At 40.6% G+C, this 13764-nt stretch overlaps 1 protein-coding gene across 2 annotated transcripts; it reads right to left on the bottom strand.

The window, feature by feature from the left end:
* Positions 1-5161: 5161 nt before the first annotated feature.
* On the bottom strand, positions 5162-13523 carry VIP (vasoactive intestinal peptide). Of its 2 annotated transcripts, none has more exons than XM_063390135.1 (6): positions 13280-13523; positions 12712-12833; positions 11110-11253; positions 9004-9123; positions 8290-8398; positions 5162-6779 (listed from the first exon to the last, which is right to left on the bottom strand). In XM_063390135.1, exons 2-6 carry the CDS (start codon positions 12822-12824, stop codon positions 6771-6773), a joined length of 495 nt encoding a protein of 164 aa, XP_063246205.1. In that variant the 5' UTR covers positions 12825-12833; positions 13280-13523; the 3' UTR covers positions 5162-6770. The 2 variants fall into 2 exon arrangements, with proteins under 2 accessions (XP_063246205.1, XP_063246206.1); XM_063390136.1 differs by having other exon boundaries at positions 5165-6779; positions 11110-11250; positions 13280-13519.
* Between the last annotated feature and the right edge of the window lie 241 nt (positions 13524-13764).

The following is a 13764-nucleotide window of genomic DNA, read 5'->3' as shown; positions in this document are numbered from 1 at the left end:
TGCACAGCAGTAGACTAATGATCCAGAAGGTAATCCCTGTTCTAATCCTTTAGCTATGGATGAAAGGAGACCCTCAGCCCCTTAGCAGCACTGGCACTACACTTTAGCATGATATTTTAATATACATGACATAAATACACAAATGAATGCTTTTCTGGCTCTCTTCCATCTTCCTTTTGAAGAATTAATGTGGATGACAGGCCAGTGTGTGAACTATACTAACTACTCACAGGGCAAATCAGAGGACATATAGCTGTTTTTACTCCTTGATGGTGTGCTAGGGCTTTGCTGTGAACTGATCTCCACTTTTCCTTCCTTAGGCTGCCAAAAGTCAGTAAAGAACCAGGGCTGCTCCTGCTGCCACCCATCTGTATCACAGAGGATGGAAGGAAAACATGAGGGCTGCATTTGTCATTTCCCTTGGCAGCATGTTAAGGAAGATGAATTAAAAATATAGGCTATAGCTACATAAAAAGGACGCAGAGTTCTAGGTGAAACTACCCAGTAATCTGGGCAGTTGCCTTTTTAAGAGTGGAGTTTTGCTTTATATGCATTTTAGATTGAATTGGGTGTCTCCCCCTCCACTTGCTCCAAAAAAGTTACCCTATATCAAGTGCTCGGTGAGTCTGTTTTCTCAGCTTTAGAAAACTCACAAATGTTTGAAAAGCAACAACAACAACAAAAAAATTGCTGGACTGAAAAATCAGCTCCTCCAAGACCTTGAAGACAGAGGCCTTCAAAATCACTAGTCACTCTTCCTAAATGTCTGCAATAAAGAAGAGACTTTCAGACTCAGTTAGCAAACAGTAATTTAGGAGTGTTAAACTCCTTATGGAACATGAGCCCAGTGGGCATGGGGCTCCAGCACAGTCTTGGAAATATGGATTTGTTTACAAGATTAGACAAGACAAGCTGTTTCTTCAGCCTAACAAAGCAGGGCTGTGAGGGACAAGGAGTCTATGAATACATGTAGGTCTCTGAGATGAGTAATGGTACTCAAACAGTGAGGAGATTAGGATGGTAAGAAATGTCTGAAAAGGTCTGGGTCAGTTTAGGCTGCCAGTAAAAGGGAGGTTCCCAACAAGCACAGCTGCTAGATCTGTGCAGCGGCAGCAGAACTAGGGGACAAACCATCCAGTTGTGCTCCTGAGGGAGTTTGCTGAAGTTAATGAATGAACTTGCATAATGTGAGGTCCTCTGACAGCAAGAGATGGCTCTTTCCTCTCAAAGCAAGAGTCTTAAACCTACAGGGAGCAAACAGCCTTATATAAAGTGAATTTAACATCAGGTACTTTTTTGAAGACATAGTCTTCACCTGCTCCACCTCAACATTTACCAGTTTCTTCTTTCTTACCAAAATCTCAAGACCAGAGCTCTGATACCAGCTTTGGAACTCCCAATACAATGTCCTGCTGTGGGAGGAATCACCAGATGGGGCTGAAACTATTGACACCAACTCTTGAATTTTTCAAATTTTTTAACCAGGACTCGGTCTTTCTGCATAAATTATATATCCTCAGCCTTTTCATGAAGAGTCTTCCTAGAATGCAGTAGTTTGCTTTCTATACTCCCTAATAAGAGAAAATTGCTTGCTTAAACCAGCGTGCAGATGTTCTGGCTGTGATTATGGGGAGAGGGACTGTCTGAAAAACAAAGATTAAGAACTGTGTTAGAATGGAAACAAATGGTGATAAGACATCTGTCAAACATACTTGTGACCGCATTCTGTGAAAAGCAATTCAATAGTGTATAAAACAAGCAAACAACTAGGAGCATCCCAGGCTTCATATAAATGAACCCTTCTCTATCAAAAAGCTGATGTGTAACAACTTGACATCTCCCATTCAACAGCTTTACTGTTTCATAAGCTACTGACAAAAGTTACTGCTCTGAGTTCATTTCCTAAGTAGAAAGGTCTTCACAGATATATCCCATCCAACAGAAGACAGTGACTGTTCTTAGATTTTCTTCTGCTTTCCTGCCATTCCAAAAATAGGATATGTTGGATATGTTGGATGTGTTGTATAAATTCTGACTAGAAAACTACTAAATAACTGCATCTACATACTAAAAGCATTTAAATCCCATATTTAGAAATAACTTAGGTTATTAGATGCTGTGGTGTCGTTGCAATGTTCAGAGCAGTTCTAGAAAAGGATACAGATAATGGATCTTATGCACCTTTCTCGTGTACATTCTAAGCATAATTATACTAAGGAAAAATCAATCTAATACTAAATAATCTGCTCAATGGAGAAGAACAAGATCATTTTACTCTTTTTTTTAAATCTCATTATGGAAACAATATTTTTTCCCAAAAACATGCTCTACTGAAAATATTGTTCTTACCATGATAATTTTTATATTTAGATATGTATCTCTTTTTACTGTACTATTATGATTTATGTCACTTTCAGTTTAATTTTGAATAATTATTTATGAATGTTGATTAATTAAGTTTCTGATAATTTTTATCCTCACAAGGAAATTTTTTTTTCCCTCCCTAACTGTCCTGCATGTAAGTGTGTGCAAAACTGAAATAAAACCTTTCCTGTTTGTTTACTTCAGAGGAAGAACATGCATCAAGTTATTCTTTGGACTTTTTAAAGATGGGTGTAAAAAATGGGTGCCTAGTTTCCTGCTTCCAGTTCTAAACCAATTTGGCAAGCTGGCAAACAATTGGTCTGTGACTGCTTTGGATCAGAAAAGAAAAAAGCTGAAAATATTGTAGTTGCCTGAGCCAGTGCAAGCCCCGGGAGGACACGTGTTCTGTTTGATGTATCCAAGGAGAGCTTAGTCTTCTCTGCCAGTCACACAGCAAATGGGAAGTCTCCAGTGGTTAAGTCAGGGACTCTTTGTGAGCAGGACAGGCTGCTCCTGCAAATCTGGTTGTGCCAGGTTCTCTGCAATACTCCACCAATCAGGCTGGCAGTTCTTAAATTGCTGTGCCCTAAACTGAAATCCTGATCTAATTGCTCTTCTCAAAGGCAAAGGTATATATTCATACACCAGCGTTGCAAGGTAACAGTGAGATTATTAAAGTGTGGGAAAGCCTGTGGTAAGTGGGAGGAGGGAGAGAGAAAATTAGGAAAAATAAAGGAGGTAGTGCAAAGCATAAGTAATATCACTAAAGGCAGTTGGCAGCCTTTTCCATCTCCCTGCCCCAAACATCTTGCAAGAAAATAATCATTCCTGTGTGCATACATCTCTTTCCAAAAGGTCCGTCTTTGGGGAGAATTCAATATGCCTATACATGAACGTGTAACTATTCTTTGGACCAAAGCTACCCATTTTCATAGTTTTGGACAGAATTTTTTCCTCAGCCTTTCAGGTGAAACAAACACTCATAGCCCCTTAAATCCATTTAAAATATCAGAGGAGCGGTTGGGGTTTTATTTGTTTTTAATGTGCTTTACTAGCTGTAATCTTAAATTGTTTTGTCAACTTTTGTAATTCTCATGGTGTTATACACAATTCTGACTGTTCTTGAATGGATGATGAATGCGCAGATGCACACAAGCATGAAAATCCTCTCTACGGATTTAGGACCAAAAAAGATCCTCTTCTAGTGCTGGTGAAGATGCACTTAAAGGTGATTTTGTACCTTTCTTTAAGAGGTCCAAAGGAAAGCTTTAAAAAGCAAAAAGCTTTAAAAAGCAAACCCCATTGATAAAACAAAAACTAATTAGTTTTGCCCTGTTTTTTCTGAGTTTTTTAAAACCTACTTGTTCATAAGATGGAGTCAGTTCTTTATTTTCTGTGCAATATTAAGGGTCAGTTTTTCACTTTCTCACACATTGGAACATAAACGACTTTTCTTGTCTTTGTTCACTGTCCTTTGTTTACATATTTCTAGCCTGAAAATAATGTTGGTTGACAGCTGGTCTGGCCTGTGGGGTGAAGGGGTAGTAACCCCAGGAGCCAATCCACAACCAGACCCACAAATGTATAAAAAGGAAAGAAATAAACAGGCTTGTCCTCTTTTTGGGGAGCAGCTTTTCACTGCAGATCTCCTGCCTCCATGTTGTTGTTTTGTGTGCCATTTTCACAAATTAGTTCTATCCTGTGAGACCATGGTATTCCCACCATGTGTTAGAAGTGAAATTCTGAAGAAACATGGTGAGATCTTCCTTTAATGGGGTTTAATAAAACCCCAACAACCCATCACATTTTTATTCCTTCCTCTCTGTCAGTGGTGCTCTTCTAAATCTCTACGGTATTTTTTTCCCACCTAGCAGTTCTCCTGACATTCCCTTTGGGGCTGACTTACTCATTCTCCTAATAATACAGTGTTTTGATGCCACTCTTAAGACATTTTACAGATAGGTCTTAAGATTGGTGGGATGTATCAAATCATTGACAGGATGAAAACTTCTGTCATTCAGTGAAATGTTACAATTTCTCTTCAATTTTATCGTTTAACCTTACCATGAGTGCTTGCCTCTGGGCTTGAGGTGAACAGTGTTACCTCTTCCTCAATTAATTCCTCTCACTGTATTAATTGGGCTTTAAATCTCCTAGGGAAAGTCAAAGGTTGCTATAACAAGTTAGAAGCCATCCTTTAACACAAATACCAAGCCAAAGATATTATTCTCTAAGTTAGTGCCTCTCCTGTCAGTGCCAGGTTTTGTGACACTGTAGACATTATTTAGCATGCTTTTTAGACTGTCACTATTTGCTAACCCTCAGGTTACCATGATATTATTGAACCTACCTTGGTATTACTGAATTGTTACAATGTGTGTGTCTCTCTGTGTGTATACATATATATATAATTTCCTAATAAGTGCCTCTGTTTTCTTCCGCTTAATTTAACAGAGAAAATACAGGTTCCAAATTCTGCTGTTTTCTACCGAGAACAAAATATCAGGAATATCAGGAAAATAATACATTAGACATGGAAGACAAGTTCTTCCATCAGAGGCCTTGTTGGTAAGCTGGAAATAAAAACAAAATTAAAAGAAAAATTTAGGAAAAATTATTTCTGGAATTGTGTAGTCAAAATTTTGATTACTCCAATTTTTGATACTTTAAATTGAGGTAATGACATATATTTAAAAAGAACTGTATATATAAAGACCATATGCAGCTTTGCTTCTGGTTGGTTTTTTTTCACTTATTTTTTAATGATTACATCTCACAGAACTACTAACATAGTTCGAACTACACAGAGGAAAATTTCTAAGAAAGCATTATAGCATCAGTCTGTTAGTATCCTTCAAGTGTTTACAAAGATGCTTTTACTTTCAGATGTTCATAATATGATAGGAATTGGGGGTGGAAAACCACTTTTCAAGAGAAGATTTCAAAATTATGTCTTTTGTGAAAATATAACTTTTGTGAACCATTCATTGGCTTAGGCTAAAATAGATTCTGTCAAGGCTAGATAGAAATAGCAGTATTACCACCTGATCTGTGAAAGCTGGTTTTCTTTTGACATGCAGTTGCCAACATTCAAAAAAAATTGCAAATTGGAGGGCTACATATTTATGAGAGCTAGTCTCCATAAATCTCAGATTTTATCATTTTAGAAGTTTCTTTCTAAATGAGAACAGTAAATTTGTAAGTGAAACTTGCAAATCAGTTTCATCACTGTCTATGTGTGCATATGTATGATTTATAAATATACTTGAAATTCCAAATTGAGCTTGTAAGTAGGTCTGATAAGTTTTCCTACTTTCTACATAGTGCTGTGAATCAAACAGCTGCAAATTTTCAGTCCCATGGTCATCTACAACAATAGAAACTTACAGAAAAAGGGGATTGGAGGTTTATTTACTTGTCTTTCTAAAATAATATAGCATAAATCAGTTAAGAATATTATCTTCCCCTATTACTAGTGAAGACAGCACTTACTGGGATCTCTGCTATTCCAGGTAACTGTAGCACTAATTCAAACCAGTAATAACTTGCCATGATAATAAAATGATTTATTGTCTGCATATTCTGTAAATTACATTCATTCTGAAAAAATAGTAAACTGTTTTCAGGTCTATTTTATATATAAGCAGTAGTTTCATCATCAAAGCTACAGACAATTAAATGTAGAATAACTGATGACTTTAGGCATCAAACAAGTCAAAAGATTGCATTCTTTTAGTGCTTTGTCAGCTCCAGAGCATCTGAAACACAGCTGAAAATAAAGGAGACATTTCTGGTCTTAATATAATTTATACATTGTGAAATATTAAAAATGTGAGCCAGAAGTAAAGATACTGCTGGAGGTCAAAAAAATTTTTCATTCTTATCCATTTTTCTAGTTGCTTGGTAAACTGCTAGAAAAGCATTCCCTTTTGCTTGGCAATAACCTTCAGAGATCTTAATAAAGCAGTTTTACACACTTTGGAAATTCTTCTCCTCATGTTGTTACATGTTCTTTATGAGGCTATCTAGAAATGCTTTCTTATTATTACACATGTTTGCCTGAAGTTGTAACACACCTAAAATAAGCCAATTAATTAGTCATGATGGCCTCTTTTCAGCTGCACACTCATTTTCAAATGAATTTATTGAAGTAAAGGATTTACAGCATATGGACTCACAGACTTCTCATGAGTTAAACTGGCATCCATATGTACAGCTTTCAGTAGAGAACTCCAGAGTAATATTTACAATGTAAATATCAACTTTTATTACGTAAGAAACAAATATATCACAACTTTCACTTCACAACATATTTGTTCTGGTTTGATGACTAAAGTCATCTCTTTGAAATACTATGTGGAACTCAAAAATAGCTTGTTCTTGTCATAGACTTTACCAGGTGTCCTTCAGAGGTCCTGAAAAGCAAAGGAGAGATGTGCTTTAGAAGTCACTTTTGCAAGCAGTTGTATCATGAAGTGTATGAGGGCAGACAGCAGGCAATGAGTAACACTTGATATCAAAAAATTGCTGTGCTTGGGGCTGACAAGCTGAGATGTGGCTGCTCACAGGAATTCGGTGGGCATTACAGCCAGACAAGATCGTGGGATAAGAAAAAAAAGGTTGAAGGACTAGAGAAAAATGTTACTGCAGATTAGCCCACAGCACAGGACTGCTCTCTTTGAAAAAACCTATATCCTTGAAATGCATACGCAAATTCAGGTTGCTCATTCCACACTACATTAGGAACTGATCTCCGCAATAAAATGACAAGTAGCAGTCAATGCTGATTCACCTACAGGCAGATCTGCCTCATCAGTAAAGTCCATAAAAACGGCAAGGACTGAAAATGTTGTCAGGAGGACATCTGCGACCTGCTGCAGCACTACTCTTTCTCCCTTAGTTAATGCCAGAACTTCGAGAAAGTGCAAAATCCAAGAGCAGATATTTTTTGCATTAATCTTCTCTGGAAAGGACATTTCTTTCTAGAATTATATTGCTTACAAACTATTTAATTCCTCAATGCCCTTTCTAACCTTTGGGAACTTTAGAGGAAGTGCCACATTTATGGAAAGGAAAGGAGCATTTTCTCATTTTATTTCAGTCTTGAAAGGAAACAATGTCTTTGTTGGGGGCAAGAGGATGGGTGGTTGGAGATAATAAAAGACATGTCTCCAAATTTTATCTTCAAGAATAGCCTTTTAATTTTTTTTCTTACTTTTTGAGACACAGCTGAATGCCAAAAACTGTTCTATCATCAATTTCATAATAGACTTTCAATAATGCCAAGCCAAATTAGCTTCTACCTAACCCTTTCAATGTTATGTTCCTGCAAGTGTTGATGTAGAAGGGTTTACATTTTAGTAAACCAAAGAAAAAATAGTTGTGAATGACTTTAGAAAAAATAGTAGCAGCTAAATGGAAAACAGTAACTGCAAGATTTGCATGTCAAGTACTTTCTTAATGCATAAGATTCATCTTGCTGATGCTCTTAGTTCTAGAAGCAACGCCTTTCTAATGAAAAAGATGTTAAACAAAATCTGCAGCATTTTTTTAATTAGAAGAAATATCCTGAAGTTTATTCTCTGAAGAAATAATGATATTTGTAATTAAAAATGAATCACTTCTGATTTTGTGCTGCAGTGCACACTGGTAGAAACACCCAAGTGAGTTAGGTGCATTATTAACAGTGCCATTTAATTAGGAATTTTGAACAGCAGCAATCATGGGATAATTTAAAGCTTATTATTAAAATTTTTATTTTATTCAGAAGCAATCTCTGTAGAAACATAAAGCTGTTCATGGAATATGACTCCCTTTCCTAAATTATTCTGATTTTTTGATAGACCACACTTCATGAACAATTAATCTCATTTTATGGGTCAAGTCAAGTAACAGATAGCAAGAGAAAAGACAATCTTGGCATACCAGTGGGAGGTGGCTCAGCAGCTCATCTACAGAATCGTAGTTTTCTGAAAAGGATGGTTCAAGAAGTTCTGCTTCATCTCGAAGTTTGGCAGGATTTAGCTCTTCCTGGCTGTTGTGGGTCAGAAACAACTTTTATCGCTTTCAGAAGAAAAAGCAAAGAAAGCAAAGCCTTCTTCTAACTGTAGCTTCTGCACATTTTCTTACACTTAAACCAAACTGTTACACAACAGATGAAATAGCATGTTTAATGAATAATGAGACACGATATTTAAAAGCTGTTGTCTAAATCAGTAAAAATACAAACTGAATACAAGTTCTACAAAGCATATGCTGGGACGTCTCACCTAAACTGATTAGGACATATCCTAACCCCTTCACGGATTTTCAAATTCTCATTTCATGGGTTTACAGAGAGGCAAATTTACAACATATTTCTTTATGAAATTGTTGTTCATGTTCCATAGCTCTGTGGGTTTTTTCCCTAAGAAGATTTTTTCCTAAATAAAAACGACTTAAGAATCTGTTGGAAGACTTTTAGAACTGACAGATGCCATCTCCTCTTTATTCTTCTATTCTAATCTGATTGTGGTGTCTGTTGCAGTCAGGGAAAAAATGTTTTGCTTGTCTTCTCTGTGTACATACATGGATGTAAGCCTTTTCTGTCTTAATGCCATAGAAGTAAGGCAAGAATACATATGTGCTTTCTTGTAGTACCTTCTTTTTCCAGTTAAAACTGAGTTTAAGTATTTCTTCACAGCCATCTGCTTTCGGAAGCGGCTGTAGTTGTCGGTGAAGACAGCATCGGAGTGGCGTTTGACAGGACTGTCCTGAGAGCTGGCAATGCAACAATTACAAAGGAAAAATTAAGAGATGATATCTGTTTCAAAGAAAATACCATTAAATGAGTGAAATAAGTTTTATGATATTTATAAGCCTAAGAAAATAAAATTTTCATTTCAGCTTTCATTTCCATCTATGACTTTGGATCTTTCTTCTGCTGAAAAGAAGCCACTGCTTCCACTGCTTACTATGCATTTTAAGAGCAAGGATCAAATTCCAAAGATTGTTATTCAGCCTTTTGGGGCACACTTTCCACTGTTTGTCTTCGCTTTTCAGTTTTGCCATGGCCTATGCAATTAGGATACACAGTCAATTATTTCTAGAGTCCTTGTTCCCAGAGTCCTGCAAGATCAAGTGGTTAAGCATGGATTTCATGACTCTCTCCTGCCTGTTCTCACACCCCAGGTTGCACCTTCTAATAAACAGATTTTATTCTCATTTCTATCATTTGTGTGAATATATTTCAGTACAATGCCAAGGTACACCTGGTTTAAGTCACAATAAGTTCCTAAAGGACCTCACCACTGTTCACATTGAACACAGTGGAGGTGGAGTCTGCCACTGAGGAAAGTTAGAGTGCAGCATCATATAAGCAGCTATAAATGCTTGGTCAAAGGTTTCAGAAGACAAAAAACACCTTGGGAAAGCCAAACCTGGAGGCCTTTTCTTCGTGCACAATCTTGGGAAAGGTCAGGGTCAGGTCATTTTAAATGGTCTATGTTAGTTTACAGCATATGAGAAACTGGAACTGTATGTTCTGGAACAAAGGCAGCACAAACATAAACAGAGAACCTAATTTTTACTCAGCTTTTGAGCATATGAAGTAGGCACTCAGGGGTATTGTCACAGTGGCTCACAGTTGCTGCTTATGGATTTGACAACAAGGAGAATATACAGCAATCCTGCCAAGCACCTTGTGCCCATTTGTTTATTAACATACTGGTCTGGAAGTAGCATCCAGACCCTCGTCTATGAATTTGCCTCATTCTTTTTTGAATTCTGCTGAAATACAAATCTCACAAACATCTGTCAATGTGTTCTACAGCAGGAAAAATGATATCTTTACATTTTCAGTATAAACCAATAATTTCTTGAGTTTGTTGTGTATTTCTGTTGTTAAGTACTGAGCATTTAATCACTTTGTATTTACTTTTGCCACTCGTCCACCAAGCTGGTAAGAACACTACCAAAAAAAGGAATTAGCAATTTGGCATGATAATCATTATAATATTTCCAGTACACATTATCCATGCTTTGTGCAGTGTCTGTTGCTCTACCTCTCATACACCTGTGTCAGGAATAAATAGTAACATACTCATTCAGTAATACCACTAAATACTTATATAGGATTTTCAGCTCCCCCTTAATTATATAAGCTTCTCTTTCAGTATCTCTAAATCACAGAAAGGAGACTTTGGATACAGAAGGGTAAAAAAATTGTCAATAAGGCCAGCTTGGAAAAAAATCTACCTAATGTAAGTGTCACCTCACCTAACTCGTTTTCTAATAAGCGAATGCAGATATCTCTTCACAGCAAGTTTAGCCAAAAGATGGCTGTAGACACTGGTGAAAATTCCATCAGCATGCCTTGCATTTCTGAAATGGACAATAAATAAACTCTACAATACAGCCTGGGTTCATACAATTTTGATAACGTTCATTTTGTAAACATACTGCTTTCCTTAATTTAAGTATTGTACATATTAAAGGGAACTAATTTCATACAACAGCTTCCAGATTTTCACAGTATACTTTTTACTCCTTCCTGGAAGGTGAATGCATTCATCATGCCAGAATGGCAATACAATCAACACTTCTGCCCATATCCTTACTGCTACCACTATTCAAGCAGTGGCTGTGGGATTTTCTTCTGTAATTGAATCTTCCTTTCCTAATTCTCAGTTTGAAAATGTGAATGAGTTTTTGGCAGAAATCAAGTAGTCCACCATCTTTTGTATTTATGACAATAAAAAAACTCACCTATCAATAATTCTGGACAGATCAAAATAGAATTTCTCATTTTCAGGTAGTGTGTTCTGCAAAATATCTGATTCTGACTTTAATGACCCACGGGCTTGGTCAGGTTCACTGGCTCCAGCAAATGGCATTCTGTTTCCCAATCTGCTGGAGAAAGAAACCATGTAAAATACAGCCAGCTGAGGACATGCAACACTTTAAACTAGAGTTAACATTGTGGTTTGTGTCAAAATGCAGATCTACCTACTTTAATTGGCAAGGCATTTTAAAGAAATCTGGATAATTCAAAAATCACTCCCAGGTAGAATCCATGCTTAATTGTAGATTAATTGACGTAACAGATCCTTCTCTCAAATTCATATTTTTCTAGATAAATGTTGTCACTGAATGCAATTTATTCCAGTGCATAATGTATGACAGTCACAGCACAAGTGACAACCATGAAGCTTTTCCTAACAACTGTATTTTGTATAAAAGATGGATGAAATTAACAGCCTCTACCCAAGCAAAGTGAAAATTGTTCCTGCGATGTACTTACCTCCCAGTTAAGATAGAAGATGTGCATTGAAATGCAGAATGAAACAGTTCTTAGGCCTTCCCCAAGGAAAGCAAATACACCAAGAACTTCAAACTAAATAAAAAGTGCAGTCATGTATCTCTACATGTTTTCATTCTCTCATGTTAGAAGCTAAATAATCTTCACATTTAATCTCTTAAAAATGCATCATAGCAATTGGTCTATATAAACTGATGTGCAGTTACTTCACATTTTCATATGGATTCTTATGAAGTGTCATATCTTATCAAGGGCAGCCTGACTGGCATCATTCCTTCTGGCTGCTCTGATATTCTGTGGCAGACAAGAGGCTCCCACCGTTGTAGGAAGCCCCTGTGTGCGATGAGATGCAAAAATCGCATACTAAAACTAAGATAGACTTATGCCCTTGTAATTTTAAAGTCAGTATTAGCACTATTTGTGTCTCTGATTCATGTAAGTCTTCTGTCTGGTAAAAAAAAGGTGCAAAGTTGCTGTGTAAAATGAACCGGCTCAATCACACCTTTTGGAAGTCAGTCACTGTGCTTTTTTGCCTGTTTTTCATTGGTCCTCCTACACTTTATGTTCCTCTTACCTAAATGCAAACCATAGCGTTCTGCCATCTGATGTAACTTAGCTGGACCACTTATAGCAACTTCAACCTGCCGAACCATGCCGAGGTTCAAAACCCACCCTCCGCTCTGTCCCCGTGGACCCGTTCACGTCCCAGGGCTCACCGTGACCCGCATCCCGTCCGCCCCCCGCACACACCGCGATCACCGCGACCCAGCCCGTGGGTCTGGCGGCTGCAGCCGCCTCGGGAGCTGCGTGCGTGTCCCGGGGCTTCCACAGCCGGGGTTCGGCGGGCACCGCCGCGGCACCCGCGCCCCACCGGGCAAACACCCGACGGGAAGCGCCGCGCTGCGCGCTCCTTGGGAGGGCACAGCGGAGGACTGGCGCTCCTCACAGCGCCTTCGATCACGGCCGGGGCTGGCAGGCCCCTGCGGGCGGAGGGGCGCGGAGCGGGGCGCGGAGCGCGGAGCGGGGCGCGGAGCGGAGCGCGGCCTTACCGCGGCACGGGAGGGAAGGCGGCGCCCCGCGGGGGCAGCGCCCGCGCCCGCCAGCAGAGGGCGCTGAGGAGGGCGAGGGCGAGGAGGAGCGGGGAGGCGCCGCGGTGCTCCATGGCCGCCACCTGCGGAGGGAAGAGCGCAGCGTCACCCTCCGAGCCGGCCCGCCCGACCCGCCGGGCCCGCGCCGGGGCACCGGGGCTTCGCCTCGGGCCGCCGAGCGACTGCCCCGGCCCCGCTCCCAACCCCGGTCCCGGTCCCGAAGGACGCCGCCGGCCAGCAGGGTCGCGACGGCGGGGGAGCTGCCGGAGGTCAGGGAGAGCTGGCATCCCCGAAGGTGACCCCCGGCCCGGTGCGAGGGGCAGCGGTGCTCGGGGCTCGGCGACTTCAGCGGTAAGGGAGGGTCCCGCCCCGGCTGCCCTGGGCTTGCATAGCCTCTCCCCGCTCCCCGACGGCCGGGATGTCTTCCCTGCAGGTCCGGGAGGGGAGAAGAGGAGCGAGGGTACGGGACGGGCGCATCCTTCCTCATCCGCTGGGAAGTTGCCGCTGTGGCGGGGAGAAAGTTACTCACGGAGCCGCGAGTCCGTCGGTGGGTCTGGCTGGGCTGGCGCGGGGCGTAGCGGTGCTGGGGCAGTGCGCCCTGCTCCGCTGCGCGGCTGCCGGGGCGGCGGCAGAGGGTGAGGAGAAGGATGAAGAGGAGGGCTCCGTCTCGCCGCACGCTCTGAGCTGCCCGCCGCGGCACCGCGTTTTATAGCGTTTACACGTTTCTGCTTCCGAAGAAGCAATCACGTTACTGGAGAGACGTCACCCATCCCAAGGGGACGGTCGCTTTGTTCAGGACAGTCAGAGACTTATATTTAACACATGAGCAGTCGCGTACCTCTTCCTCCTTCCCCTCATCACCCCCCGCCCCCCCGGTCATTATTTGATTTATGTTAATGGCATAGTTTTGGAGGAGCGGAGCCGTCGGAGAGCAGGCGGGAGAGCAGGCAGCCGTCTGCGGGGGCACAGCACACCGCGCATCCCTGCCCGCACCCGGGATAGCCGGAGCGAAGG

The sequence above is a fragment of the Prinia subflava genome, chromosome 2, assembly GCF_021018805.1.
Source record: "Prinia subflava isolate CZ2003 ecotype Zambia chromosome 2, Cam_Psub_1.2, whole genome shotgun sequence".
Lineage (NCBI taxonomy): Eukaryota > Metazoa > Chordata > Aves > Passeriformes > Cisticolidae > Prinia > Prinia subflava.
This window is presented reverse-complemented; position numbering and strand designations above follow the sequence as displayed.

Bases quoted from the DNA above. Each gene is read 5' to 3' on its own strand.
- VIP (XM_063390135.1), bottom strand. From the start codon at position 12,824: ATGGAGCACCGCGGCGCCTCCCCGCTCCTCCTCGCCCTCGCCCTCCTC. The intron at 9,124-11,109 runs GTGAGTTTTTTT...TTGCATTGCCAG, and splicing joins CTGTCCAGAATTATTGATAG to CTCTCAGGACAGTCCTGTCA. The intron at 8,399-9,003 runs GTACTACAAGAA...GACCCACAACAG, and splicing joins GTTTTAACTGGAAAAAGAAG to CCAGGAAGAGCTAAATCCTG.